Below are 14,030 nucleotides of genomic sequence, written 5' to 3'. Positions count from 1 at the left end.
GCTGTAGTTTCAGAGGGTTGACTGTCACAGGACTAGCCAAGACCTGACAGTGTTGGTCTCAGCAGACCAGTTAATGAACTGTGCTTGAAGCTTATCTCGACAGTTGTCTTAATCTAGCGATTCTCAACCTTTTACTTGTGACGACCCCTGACGAACAAAGGTACATCCGCTCGTCCCCCAATGTAAATTAATTTCACTAATACCGGTATAAGAAACTTTTAAAAAATGACCACCTTCACGCCCCTTTGTAAGCACATCGCACCCCCAACAAAAGGGCGCGCCCCATCGTTAGAAAACCGCGGTCTTAATCTATAAGTTATTCTCCTTTAGTGAACTCTTGAAAAGAAAAAAAAAGACTTCCAGAAGATTTCAACAAGTAAAAGCATACCTGTCTGATGTTAGTGGTGCGTGCCATCTTTGGACTGGCAGCTGCAGAACATGTAGCAAGGATAACCTCTGCCTGTCTCAACTCTATCTGCTGGGCCTGCTGCACCAGCTGTAAGTACTCTTGCACCTGAACATGGACAGTGAGAGTAGAAAATGTCACTTCTACACAGACTGAACATAGACTCTTGCAACTGAACAATGGAGTAAGACTGCACTGTATATGTACATAGATTAATAAACTCTTCTTATCTTACCTGATCATCGCTGATGTCTTGGGGGTAGAGCTGAAAGAGTGTATCAAACTCTTTTATCCGTTCACTGAAACGGTTATTCTGACGAATCATGTGATGCAGTGTGATGCTGGTCAAGGTGGGATCTTCTTGCACATGACACACCTCTAACTTCCATGGTGGTACAGTGTCTCGTGGCAGCGGGAAGGCCATATGTTCTACCTGCTCACTGTAGACTCTCACCATCCGAAGCCCACCTTCATCCAAGTTCATCAGGTGCACTGAACAAAAATTAACCATTGAAATGTAATACCTACTTTTATTCAGGGTTTTATTCCCCGATGTGGAAATGAGTTTTCTTATAAAGCCTTCATGGTAAGAAGATAAGCTCTCCCACAAACTTCTCTATTCCAAATAAGTACCTTCACATACAAGCATGTAAAATGAATGAAGTAGAAGATAGCATGTGCATGCTATGGTTGACATCCTTTTGACACTGAGCATTTACATCTGCTCTCCACTGATACTCTCTACTTAAAAGAGAACAGTAAATTCCCACAGGCAAAGTATTTGGATACTAGGATACTAACCCTGACTTCAAAGGCTGAACTTTCACAGTCTAGCAGGAAAGAATGGATTTGATCCAGTAAAGGTAAAGGTACTTGTCAGGCCAGGATGAAGCAATTAACAAAGAATGATCACTAGGGTAACCAGCACTGTGTGTACTCTTCACTTCCCTCCGTTGTGCTGAATCATTCTTTCCTGTCATATGCTAAAAGTTTGGCCTTTAACCACTAACCATGAAGCTAAAGCTTAGTGTGTTTTTACTGTGGCTAGATCATGAAAATGTTTTATATGTTTATATGGTTAGGGTGAAAAGTAATATTTATTAATTTGGCATAATTTATTTATATCTAATACACTTTAATCTGTCTTAAATGTCATTGGTAACTATATGTTACAGTTGTGTCACCATTTCTTTTTTCCCCACCTCCCCCCCAAAAAAAATCCCTGGATAACTTGCTACTCACCAGCTGCCACATCCACAGCTGCATCAGAAGGTCCACAAATAAGCACCTGAACTCGTGCTGCGTTCTCATTCGTGGACCGAGGTGTCATGCGGTTGCGCTCCACAAACAGGCGACAAAGATGAGCAACAGTGAAGGACTTGCCCGTGCCTGGCGATCCCTGTAGGACTGTGAAGGTTTGCTTGAGGGCCATTTCCACTGCTGTCTTCTGCTCAGGGTTTAGAATGTGGTTTGAGCTGAGTTTCTCCACCAGGAAGTCAACATCAGATAGATCAACTGAAATAAAGATTCCCAAACATGATGTTTCACTTCTCACACATCAGGACTGATTTTTTGAAAACAGGAAATGAATGTGTCCAGGTATGCAGGCAGAAAAAGACTCTGGGCATGACATTGCAAATGAGATTTAAAAATTACTGAGCCAATATTAATATGCCATGTATTAACTGTTACTAATATATATTTCATTATTAATATCCTGTTCATTGTCCAATACAAGTTTGAATTAATTTTGTAAATTTGTCATCACTAACAGTGCACTCCTGAAAAAAATTCCATTTCATAGCATAAAATAGCAATATTATAAGAGATGAGTAGATTGTTTAGGCCAACCTAGATCAAAAGTTTTAAAAAAATGGGTAAGGATGACAAAGTACATAAAAGTAAAAAGTCTTTTTTTTAATTTTTAACATGGAAATAAATTGAAATCTTGCATGATCAACTACAAATAAATCTCAATATCTATTCCCAACCGATCAATTACATGTCCACAAATATTTGGAGAAACTTACTATTTTCCACAGGTTTTCTGCCAACAGCAATATCCTTTGCTAAGTCAGATGCATCTTTTAGACAAGCTACAGCATGCTCCATTTGCCTTAGGACAGATAGTACAAAAGTGGTATCCATCAGTACTAAATGTTTAGAAATGAAAACTGGTCATATACACAATAATAAAAATCTGAAAAATAAATGATGGCTAACAATGTCATACACATATAAACATACACATACAACATAGAATACACAACATATCACACAAAGCATTCATCACACACAAAATATACAATGTACACACACAACCCTATAATTTCTCAATGCTATAAACTGTTTTTCTGATTCTTAATCATTTATGTTAAAAACCATGTGCAGCTTGGTCACACCATTTATGACAACATCCTGCATACCTGTAAAGAAGTGTCCTGGGGATCCATTCCATAGAACAAGGTTGCATTGCAGCTACCTGTGGGTCAAGAAGCACCTCTGGCATGTTCATGGCATAGGCATGCAACCGCACTCGCACGTGAATGAGCCCCACGTTGTCTCGGCCTACGCCTACCACCACACAATGGCCCACCCAGGTGACAGGGCACCCTGTATTGACTATGGCTGCAACTGCCTCATCCAGTCCAAGCTTCTCTGGAAGCTGTAGCCCAGCATATCTTACACAAACAAGATCAAGAGGAGCTGGTACAGATCTCTCAAGGTCAAACATATTCAGACCATCTGGCGAATCACTGTCTCCTGAAAGGCGGATCTTTCGGTCTTTGCAGAAGGCCTGAGTCAATGAGAACTCACCATAAACAGCAGGTGGTCCATTACCTGAGGGATCCAAGTCCTGACTCCAAGCAATGTAGACGTTGTGAATCATTGCTGACCCATGGCTATGCACAGCACACTCGGCTGCTTCAAGGGCCAGCACTGGCAGCCACGACTGTTGGTATGCAGCCTCATCAGAGTAGGTGGCCAAGGTGGCTGGTACTTTAATCATTTTAGCAAAGCAGCCAGTAGGATTGTTTCTGTGCTCCAGACAGATATCCAAACTTGGAGTTAAGCTGAAGAGTTGGATTTTTGGAACAAGCAGCCCCCTGAACATTTGAGCTACAACCTGAACTTGCACCACCATAGAAGAATGAAAAGAGAGACCAAACTCTGCAAAGTGCTGAATCTGACCAGCACGACGAATTTCTGAACTTATATCCAAAGCAAAACGGCCATCTGCCAGGGCTTCATGAACATGTTCCTGAATAGTAGGCACCATAGACAAGATGTTCTCACCGTTCTCTTCACGAATAGCTTTGAGCAGCCTCTGCCACTGAAAGGGTGGAATGTAACTAACAAAGCGGTCTGCACAAAGTTCAACAACATCATTTGTTTTTGCAACAGACGGAGATTGCTGCAAGGCATAAGCTGCATCATATATCCGCATCTGCCATTTCAATTTGACCTGGTCAGTGTCAGGATTTATCAGGGGCTCCGTAGCTGGTCCTAAAGATGTTAAAGCCACAATCTTTTCTCTGTCCTGAATGCAGCCAACAGTGGGGAAACGCAAAGTCAGCATTTGCTCATCCAGAGACTCTATCACTGGAAAGAGGACCAATGGGCGATCCTGCAGAGCAGCAGCAAGATGGGTGGTCATGTTGGCTTTGGCAAAGCTCTGGGCAAAGTTCTGCTTATAGTTGCAGGCAGTCACTATTTGTGCTATTTCCAGCTGACTGTAAGGTGAGGATAGTCCTTGGACTAGTGCTGAGGCCAGGTGCTGTACTACGATATCAATGTAGCTGTGCAAAGGGTTGGTGATGCTTGTAAAACAGGGTAGATTCAGGCTGTAATGACCTGGATTAAAATAATAAATAAAAACAATTCACACATCACAAAGTCTATCACTAAGACATTATATTGCAACTTATCATGCAAAACATACCATACCTGCTTTACATATTTAAAAAGGAACAGGAAAACCTATGTTTCTCAAGTGGTTCAAAACCAATAATTTAAAAAATTTTTTTTAATTTGGAAAGAAAATGAAATAGAAATTGTCACAAAATATACCTCGCTGGTCATCAGCAACATTGCCTGAGCACACGAGCTGCACAGGTTCAAAGATGGAATGGAGGTGGCCCAATGCTACGCTAGACTGCGGGTGGTTGTCTGCTGTTGCAACTGTTTTTTGCACAATTTCATGGTTGCCTAAAGATGCTGCTTCACGCAGGTGATTCCAAAGTTGTGTGATGACATCAAAGTGATCCAAAGGTTTTACCTTCTGGTCTCGCATGTATGAAGACACACACATGCATACCATTCGGCAGGTGCATGTCTGTGTGAAAGGATAAGGAGATTGGGAGTTTTATTTAATAAAAGACATGCAAGTGGATAGCAGTTATCATGAGTTTTAATATTTTAAAATATTTTACATGAGAATGAATTATGCACCTACAGCAGTAAAATTTCGTCCTCTGTTTAACTGGATCCTGATAAGGCATTTAAATAGCTGGTAATAATATAATACGATGAACAATCTGCACTACAAATTTGCTTTAAAAAAAAAAAAAAAGTTAAACTAACCTTAGCTCCATTCAGGAAAGGTCTTGTGAGGGCTACAGAGTTCACAGCATCAGCTGCATGTTTAGATTTCCATTCTTCCAGTTTCTGGCAATTGGGTGCTGCCTGTCTTACCAGAGGAGTACACTCAGGAAATGACTCTAGAAGCATGCGGGCCACATGGTGGTTGGTCATGATCATGACCTCCTGCAGCATGCAGTGAGCACGTGGTGTTGTCATCTGCTGAGGAGTGAGCTGAGGGTCCAGATGTGCATTACCCAGGCGACTTTTCCGCTGCATAAGAGCAATCTGATACAGCACCAATACACAGCTCAACAGGTAGTCATTCTGAGCTCCTTCCACATCATCTAGGATGTGTTCAACTTCCTGAAGAGAGAATTTTCGTTTGGAACTGATCACTGTGTGGCGAAGAGAAGTCTGAGTGACATGCCACTCATCTCCACTTCCTTTGACAACCATAAAGACTGAAAGAGCCAAGCGGCCTTCTCCCGGCCGGAAACTGCACAGGTCAGTGGAAAGGCGCTCTGGGAGTAAGTGCAGAGGCTTCTGGTCGACAGGCGCAACAGACACTCCTCGTCTAAGTGCTTCCCTGTCCAAAGCAGAGCCTTTCTCCACAAAATAGTGAACATCTGTAAGATGGACAGCTAGCTCATAAGTTGCATCTGACAACTGATCAATGCTATATGCCTGTTGAAGGCCAAAGGCATCCGCTGAATTGATTGTGAAACACCATCGATCCCTCATATCCTTGTAAGTTGAAAAAATGTCTGCTGGCAGCTGGTAGCTTGCCCCATACAGCTCTTCCACCTCTTGTGCAGCCTTTGAAGATAGCTGCCTGGGGAGCTGGTACTCGATGTCTAGTATTGTGAGTGCTGAGGCAAGGTCAGACCCTGCAGGCAGAACATCAACAACAATGCCCAGAGGATTGAAAAATCCAGGCACCCACTTCAAGTAACGCACCACAAATAGCTTTGCCTCAGGCTCTTTCGGGTCTACTTTTGCATAATGACTGACCTGCACCTGTTTCTCAGTGGTAAGTTTGTACACTACAACATAACCTCTCTTGATGCGCTGCAAGTGCTTCCGCGCTGCCACATTGTATATGCGAGGAATGCTAGGGTTGATAGGGGTCAAGAGGCTGGTGTTGCTGACATCTGTAAAACAAACAAAGGATCGGCATCGTGGGTTCACTGCACGTTGCATGATACCAATTACTTGACCCTGCACCTCCATGCTCTCCTGCTCATCCTCTTCACTTATATCTTCAGCATTAAGAATCTCCACCACTACTTCATCCCCATCAAAAGCATGTCCTCGACGAAGAGGTCCTCTTATCTCAACTTCCTGCACAGAGTCTGATGGATCCACAGCCTTAGCCAGGCAAGTGTCTCCTTTAGTGCTGATGGTACACAGCTTGAAACGAATGGGGTTCTCTTTAAGCAACTCAACAAGTTTGGCTTCTGTGTAGCTGAAATAAACTGCTTTCTTTCCTGTGTCTTTGTCAATCTCTGAAAAGATCTCTGTATCCTCATAAAGTTCTTTACTAGCCGCAGCCGCAGACTGCATCTTTGTCCTTAGACTCTCATCACACTTTTTCATGTTGTAGGTGACAAGAGCAATGCCACCCTCTTCCTGCACGTCCACACATTCCACAAAATGGGGTTGTGTTGGGAGGTCTGAAGCTGCTGATTCTTGAGCCAGCTGTAGGAGGATCTCATCTGGATGAATAGTAAATTCTTCATCCACTTCAGTGCCCTCCAGTTTCTTTGTTCTTAGCTTGCCAGAAACAGTTGTTGGGTTTGATAATAACTCATGGTGATCCACGCTCAATCCTCTCCCTTCCAAAGGTTCTGCACTGTGAAGTGGCCCCTTATCGATATAGTTCTCAGTGAACCCATCATTTTGCAAAGGTGGTGGTTTTACTGCAAGTCTGGGTAAAACATCTGTATTTCTACACATATCTGTGATGTATGTCAAGCTCCTTCCAGCTGCAGACATTTGTAGGTGTACCACCTGGAAGCACAGCCAAATTGAAGTTTACTTCCCTATTTTATGGAATGAATATGTAACATATATATTGCAAAGAATGCAGAAATTTATGACATAATAGGCATCAGAGCAAACATCAGTTTTCAAGGCATGTTCTTAAAAATAGTTCTAAGACAAATATCCCAAATATGCATTGTGGAAAATCAAATGCACCTGGTTTTTGATGGCTTCATAGTTCATGCTAATGGGATGAACGCTGCGCATGTTGGTACAATGTTTGAGGTAGGTACGCCAGATCTGGATGCACTCTCCAATGGCACAAAGGGCCACAGGGTCTCCCACTACAGCCACCACAGACTGTGTGCGAGTGAGAGCAGTGTTCAACAGCTTGGGGTCCGACAAGAAAGCAAAATCTGCAATGCCTCCTATAGCTTCTGCATCCTGCAGAAGTCTTTTCATGTGGTCACTCTCCAGCAAGTGGCGTGTACGAACTATAGAGATGAACAGTGCACGAAACTCTTTTCCTGTAAAAAATAGCATTTACTGAAAATCACTTTAATAAGCTAAGGCAGGATGAGGATTTATATAAGATTTGTCCATAGTGCTTTACATAAATCATATATAGACTAAATCATCAACAACCATGCACCCACATTTGCATACAACAGACATGTTCCCTTCTACAACATACACAAATTACAGACACACTTTATGCATGTTCGTGATCAGGAGAGGTTCACAGTGATGTTGTTAATCTGAAAAGAGGTGTCTTAAGTTTAAACTTAAAGGTAGTAAAGTAATCAGTGATGAAGGCTGATGGGTAATCCATTCCAAGTTGATGGGGCTTGGTAGGAGAAAGACCTCTGTCCATACTTCTTTTTTTTTAGTTAGTGGGACTCAAAGAAACTTGGCATCAGAAGATAAGTGAAGAAGTCATCTGGACATATAGGTGGGAGTGAGTTCTTAGAGGTACTGAGGACCAGTGCCAGAAACTTTTCAATGGTATAATAATACTACAATTATGCAGGTGCAGAAATTATTAATACTTTCATGCCATTTTTCCAACCAAGGTAACTTTTACAGAAATCCAAGTTCTCTAATGCCAGGAAACCAGTGACTGCATCATCTGAGTTAGTTAGTTAGTTCCCGTTATGCCGGTCGGCACGTAGGGCAGCGACAAAGGACCTCCACTTTTGCCTGTCCTGGGCTAGACTCCCCACAGTACCCCAGCTGAGGTTTTGGGTCTTCATGTCTGCCTCCACAGTTCGGCGCCAGGTGATCTTGGGCCGACCTCGCTTGCGTTTTCCTTCTGGCGTCCAGTGTAAGGCAGTTTTTATGATGGAGTTGCTCCCGCCTCTGATGACGTGACCAATCCAGCGCCATCGCTTCTTCAACAGGATGGTGGCCATACTCTCCTGCCCGCACTGGGCAAGTAGTTCTTTGTTGGAGATTGTCCTTGGCCAGAAGATGCCCAGGATTCTTCGCAGGCTTTTGGTGTGGAAAGACTGACAGTTTGTTGAGGTCGCTGTCAGTCATTCGCCAGCACTCCGAGCCATACAGTAGAGTGGACATGACCAGACTCTGGTAAAGTCTCAGCTTGGTATTGATGCTGTACTGTGTCGACTTCCAGATGTTGCGTAGGCTACAAAGATGCCCCTGCCTTTGCTCAGTCTGCTCTGGATGTCACGGCCTGCTCCTCCATCTTGCGTGACCACGCTGCCCAAGTAGGTGAAGCTTTCAACCATCGGCAGGTCTTCTCCCTCTATGCTGATCGGTGTTGGATTGGTGTGTTCAGGGTCATCACTTCTGTCTTTGTCTGGCTGATGTGCAGTCCGACCTGCTGCGCAAAAGTGTGCAGCGAGTCGTCTTCTCCTGCATGTGCCGGTGGTGTGTGACAGCAGGGCCAGTCCCGGCAAAGTCTAGGTCTTCTAAGTTCGTGGAGAGTGTCCATCGTATGCCCCTTGTTCATCTTCCGTTGTATGGCGCATTACCAGTCAATGACAAGGTTAAAGAGCAGGGAAGACATCACGCAGCCCTGTCTCACTCCGGTCCCGACCTCAAAGTAGATGTCACTGTTTCCAACACAGCATGAAAAGTTCGCATAGAAGCTTTTGATCAGCAGTACAATTTCCATTGGTATTCCGTATGCTCTCAGGATGCGCCAAAGGCTCTCTCTATGGATGCTGTCAAAAGCCTTCTGGAAATCTACGAAGTTCATATAGAGCTGCCTCTGCCACTCTGTGCACTGTTCAATGATGTTGCGTAGTGCGAATATCTGCATCATCTGAGTTATTTATTAAATGAAAAATTCCACAATGAATTCAGTTATGTTGTAGCATGGTACACTAGAACTGAGAGAACATATATGATCCAGATGAGTTACAGTACACTGGGTAAATCAAAAGGATAACACAAGGAGAATGAAAGCATATGTTTCACCAGACCTTTTACAGTAGGGATGAAGATATCAAACACCTGAAATATGAAGTAAAAAGAATATCATTAGAATAAATGGTTTTGTGGACATACCTTGCATGTTCTGAACAGTTTCCACTCTCACACCATTAAGGCGACGCTTGCGCAAGATTCCGCGGATGTGGCGCACCTAAGAAACATTAAGTTTATGCAGAATTTCATTTTTATTATAAAAGGCACACACCTACACACAGATAAAACTTGTATCAACCATGCCTCAAAGAGGATATCCTGCTGAAAAGGTTAAATTAAGCAAATGACCATCAAGGCTTATTCATCATGGCCACTGGCAACTGACCCTTGTATGTAGTTTCAAAGTGTATGTAACCCTAGATAGTGCCCAGATACCAAATGTCCTTATGGAGGGGGATTCCCCTTCCAAACAATATCTGCACCTGTTTCTCCCCTCCTTGCTGTCTTCCATACACCAAGAGGAGTCTTCAGAAAGAAAAATGCTTATTGTTTTTAGCATTAAACACTACATTTATTCTCTATAAAATGTTTTTGGTATGTATTTTGGAGTGTCTTAAATGAATTAATTGGATTTACATTTATTCATGTGGAAGTAATTGCCTCGTTTTTGTATTTTGCTGATTGTCTTGGAACAGATTATTGATGAAAACCGAGGTTTAACTGTATAGGATACACCTTCAGCCAGAAGCAATCTATTTTAAAATTTACTTAATTTTGCTTCAACATACAATTCCAAAACATTTTGGGTCATAACTGAAAGGGGGTTGTAATTGGGAAAGTCTTAATAAAGAGGTTTTACAGGATAAAGTTATGTTGTCATGAAAAATGTTTCTAGATTTACTGAATTTGCTCTTGACCTTAAAGAACCATCTGTACCCCTAGATGACATTTTCCTGAATTTTGTAAAAATTTGTATTTAAATTTCACTTTTGAGAATTTTACCTGATCATGGTATGGTGTGACTATGCCAATCTCTTCAGGTGCCACAGGGCCCCATTCTTGAGGCCAATGGGTCACCAGCTCTACAACTCTTTCAACCACCTCCATCACTTCTGCTGTGTTATAAAAAGAAGTGCTGTCTGCATCCTGAATCTCACGGCCTGTCACAGCATAAAATATCATAGGAGTCAACTCTACCACAGAAGGAATATTCCCCTGAGCTTTAAGAATGTCTGGTCCTCCATAGAATACAGCCGAAATGAACCGCAAGATCTCCATCTGTAAAAGAAGAAGAAAATAAAAGTTGAAAGAAGCTTTGTAGAAAGGAAGCGATATACGAGTCAATAACTATTTGTAATACAGTAATGAACTTTGTAAAAATGGAACTCTTATAACACATAAATTTTTAATAGAGGGCCTTTGCTTTTTAATGCAATTCTTCCATGATTGCACAAGCTTCTTAGAAAGAAAAAAATTTCGATAAGGCAGCTAAATAGCCACGTGCACCACTTCCTTCAGTTTGTCCAATGGACGACCCTTAATGTCTGAAGGGTTAAGATTGGGACTATATGGAGGGTGAACCAATACCACAGACTTAAGTTTTGCTGGAGGGTTCAACAATATGAGCAGCAGCATACAGACAGTCATGGAATACCACAGTGCCTTTCCACAGATAACCTCTGCATTTTCTTTGAATTACATGCTTCAGCCTGTGAATAAGCATCTCATTGTAACAAACGCTGTTATTGTTCAGCCCATCTTCTCAGCAGAGAGTGCCAGAACTGGGCCTACAATAATGTCAACAGAAACACAAACTCTACTGCATAAATAGTAATTCATCCTTGTAAGGATCTGGAAATTTCAAGAGTGAAGCATCACAGACAATTTTATAGTTTTGCTCGCATGGAAGCTGGCACTATATAGTTTGCATTATTTAGCATGCTGGCGAACTGATAAATGTCACAACAAATCTGTAGCCAGCACTAGCCTGCCATACACTGCATTTGTTGCGCTTCCAGACTGTGGCAGTTTTGGGTTCGGGAGGATCTGATTTGGTCTTTGGATATTAGTAAGGCACTGCAGACAGTAAGAACACAGATACTAAAAATAGTGCAGGCTCAGAAGTACAGAAATACAGAAGATGCAGCAAACCTGCTTGGAATACAGACACACACCTTGGTACGGTAGTTGATGCTGAGGAAAATATTAAGTGGGCACTGAAGGCTTGCAGGACCCTGATGATAATGCTGATAGTGAAGGTACAGTCGTTCAAGCATTGACATACTGAGCCCTTGTCGCCTAGCTTCTGCTGAGTACACCTATAATCAAAAGGATTTTTTGCATCAAAAATGGAAAAAAAAAACAACAACTACAGAACAAAGAATTTAAAATACTTAAACTGTAATTTCCCTGTTTAGATCACATATATGGCAGGCCTCTTTGTTGCTAGGATGATCAGCCTTTAATCTTTCCAGAGAAAACTTGTACTCCTAATTTGGATTGTAATTTGTTAAATCCATTCCAGAATTGATTTCATGAGATTTTAAACAAATACGTTACCCCTCCCCCCCAAAAAAAATGTCAGAGTACTTACCAGATCCCTTGACTATATGGAGATCACACTCTAGCTACCTCATTTCCAACTGTCCAATCATGATTGGTCAGAAATTACCAATGAACAAATACAACCAACTAGTGAGCATACCCCAACAGGTTTTACCCTATTCAGCCACAGTGATCTCCATATAGTCATGTCATCTAGTATGAAAAAGAATTTACCAATTCAGTGCACTGTTAGTGCAATTATCAATATAAAAATTTATTGTTTCATCCAGGTACCTTTCTACAAAGCAATGCTCTCACAAATATTGCAGCCACAAAACTGACGCTGTAGTTACCTTGGGACTTATCTGCATGTGGTCTCCTGTCAGTACAACACATGTCTTGTCTGTGGCCAGGGTCAGTGGCATTAGGGTTTCACACTCTAGTACTTGTCCAGCTTCATCCACAAAAATATGAGTGAAATAACCATACAGATTCATCAGCGTAAGATGCAGGGACATCTCAACAGTTGTCACAACAACATGATGCTGGCGTATGATAGCTTCTGTTGGGATCTCAAAAGACTGACCATCTGAAGCCATGCAACAGTATTTTTGAACTTCAGCACTCACACTTGCTATGCGTCGCTCTTTTGCAACAATACGCAGAACAGATGCCTGGCTGCTGCGACTCTTTTGCAGGTATGGATCTAGGTATTTCTGGATATACAGATCTGCAGCACTGCAATTAAAAAAAACTATAAGTTAATATTGCATGACAACTGAAATAAATCAGCTCATTGGTTACCCACTGACATAGGATTATGCACAAAACAGAAAAACAGACAGCAAGCAATTAAATAAAACTTTTGAAACTTATGCCTCTTTCTCATTTACATTGTGATCGTGTGACCTCTCAAGAACCGCACTGTTGATCTCAAATTTATGCATGTGGTGGCAATTTATTGGCCAGTAACATTTTCAATCTGTTTTATCCTATACAGTAAAACCTTCCTATTAAGACTTGCTGAAATCCACCAAAATTATGTCATTGCTGAGAGGGGTTGTAGTAAGATCAACCAGTCTGCTTTCATTTCACGAACTATGACTTCAAACACCTATAAATTCAAGTTCATTTATTTAAAAGTTGAAATAAAGCTTTTAAAAACCATATCATAATGCTGTTCTGTCATTTTCACCTTCCCTTGGTCATGCTTACTTATTGTACCATTGTTGTCCTTGACTGACTGAAGATTTAGGGGAGAACTCTCCAGGTAAGAGCAATCAATACACAAACAAAAGAATAATGATGACTAAGGATTTTTTTAAAAGATTTTATCATCATCACAAGGTCGACATAGTTTGGATTAAAATGACCAGTGACCCAATGAAGAAGTCTCTTTCAAAATTTACTTAATTTATTTTATGTGATTTCTGCAGAAACTTATAACACACACTAAGCAGTTGGCTAGAAACAGTCTTTTTAAAAATGTTATTAGTTTCTTTCAACATGTGACATTTACAAAAAGTCATAATAAAGCACAAACTGTCAGTGACAAGTCAAGTTGGGGAGTTAACTGTAATAACTATGACATTTATATAGTGAAATATATTTGTGAAAATTTTGATTTAAAACTAAAAGTGGGTTGTAAATGGCAATGTCTTAATAAGGAGGTTTTACTGTATTTTGTCCAATGGTGTTTTTCAAATTAATGTTAAGGGAGGGTGCTGTCATTAAAAACACCAAAATATTAATGCATAAACTTGAATGCAGTATGTAAACTTAAGTACTCAACTCTGAACTGATGTGCAATGATGACGATACGATTAGATTAGAACTAAACATGAAATAAGCAACATCCTTCACCAAACAGCAAACTTGACCTACACACTATAAATGTCCCACCTGTTTGACTGAGCACAAATTAAGATACGAGACTCAGGTCTTTCACGAAGCAGCACCATGGTAGCCTGTGCCAAAGTCTCTGTCTTGCCAGTGCCAAAAGGACCATACATGACAAATGGTGGGGTGTAGCCAACACGATTAGTTACAATGTGCCGCACTGCTGCCATCTGGTCTTGATTCAATGCACGGGATCTGAATGTGCACATTAGGTATGGGGAAA

At 41.4% G+C, this 14,030-nt stretch overlaps 1 protein-coding gene across 8 annotated transcripts in view; it reads right to left on the bottom strand.

The window, feature by feature from the left end:
- LOC112571784 (helicase with zinc finger domain 2-like) overlaps positions 1-14,030 on the bottom strand; it is a 49,202-nt gene that overhangs the window by 7,981 nt on the left and 27,191 nt on the right. For all 8 annotated transcript variants that reach the window (XM_025251106.1, XM_025251192.1, XM_025251443.1 and 5 more), the window contains 13 exons: positions 13,811-14,002; positions 12,262-12,646; positions 11,539-11,682; positions 10,367-10,642; positions 9,506-9,581; positions 7,190-7,500; positions 4,991-7,000; positions 4,478-4,742; positions 2,833-4,261; positions 2,437-2,522; positions 1,649-1,921; positions 642-898; positions 389-514 (listed from right to left, as the gene is read on the bottom strand). In XM_025251106.1, coding sequence (XP_025106891.1) covers positions 389-514; positions 642-898; positions 1,649-1,921; positions 2,437-2,522; positions 2,833-4,261; positions 4,478-4,742; positions 4,991-7,000; positions 7,190-7,500; positions 9,506-9,581; positions 10,367-10,642; positions 11,539-11,682; positions 12,262-12,646; positions 13,811-14,002 — 5,830 coding nt within the window. The remainder of the gene's footprint in view (positions 1-388; positions 515-641; positions 899-1,648; positions 1,922-2,436; positions 2,523-2,832; positions 4,262-4,477; positions 4,743-4,990; positions 7,001-7,189; positions 7,501-9,505; positions 9,582-10,366; positions 10,643-11,538; positions 11,683-12,261; positions 12,647-13,810; positions 14,003-14,030) is intronic.

The sequence above is a fragment of the Pomacea canaliculata genome, linkage group LG1 (genome assembly GCF_003073045.1).
Source record: "Pomacea canaliculata isolate SZHN2017 linkage group LG1, ASM307304v1, whole genome shotgun sequence".
Lineage (NCBI taxonomy): Eukaryota > Metazoa > Mollusca > Gastropoda > Architaenioglossa > Ampullariidae > Pomacea > Pomacea canaliculata.
The sequence above is the reverse complement of the archived record's forward strand: the minus strand, read 5'-3'. Positions and strand labels throughout refer to the sequence as shown.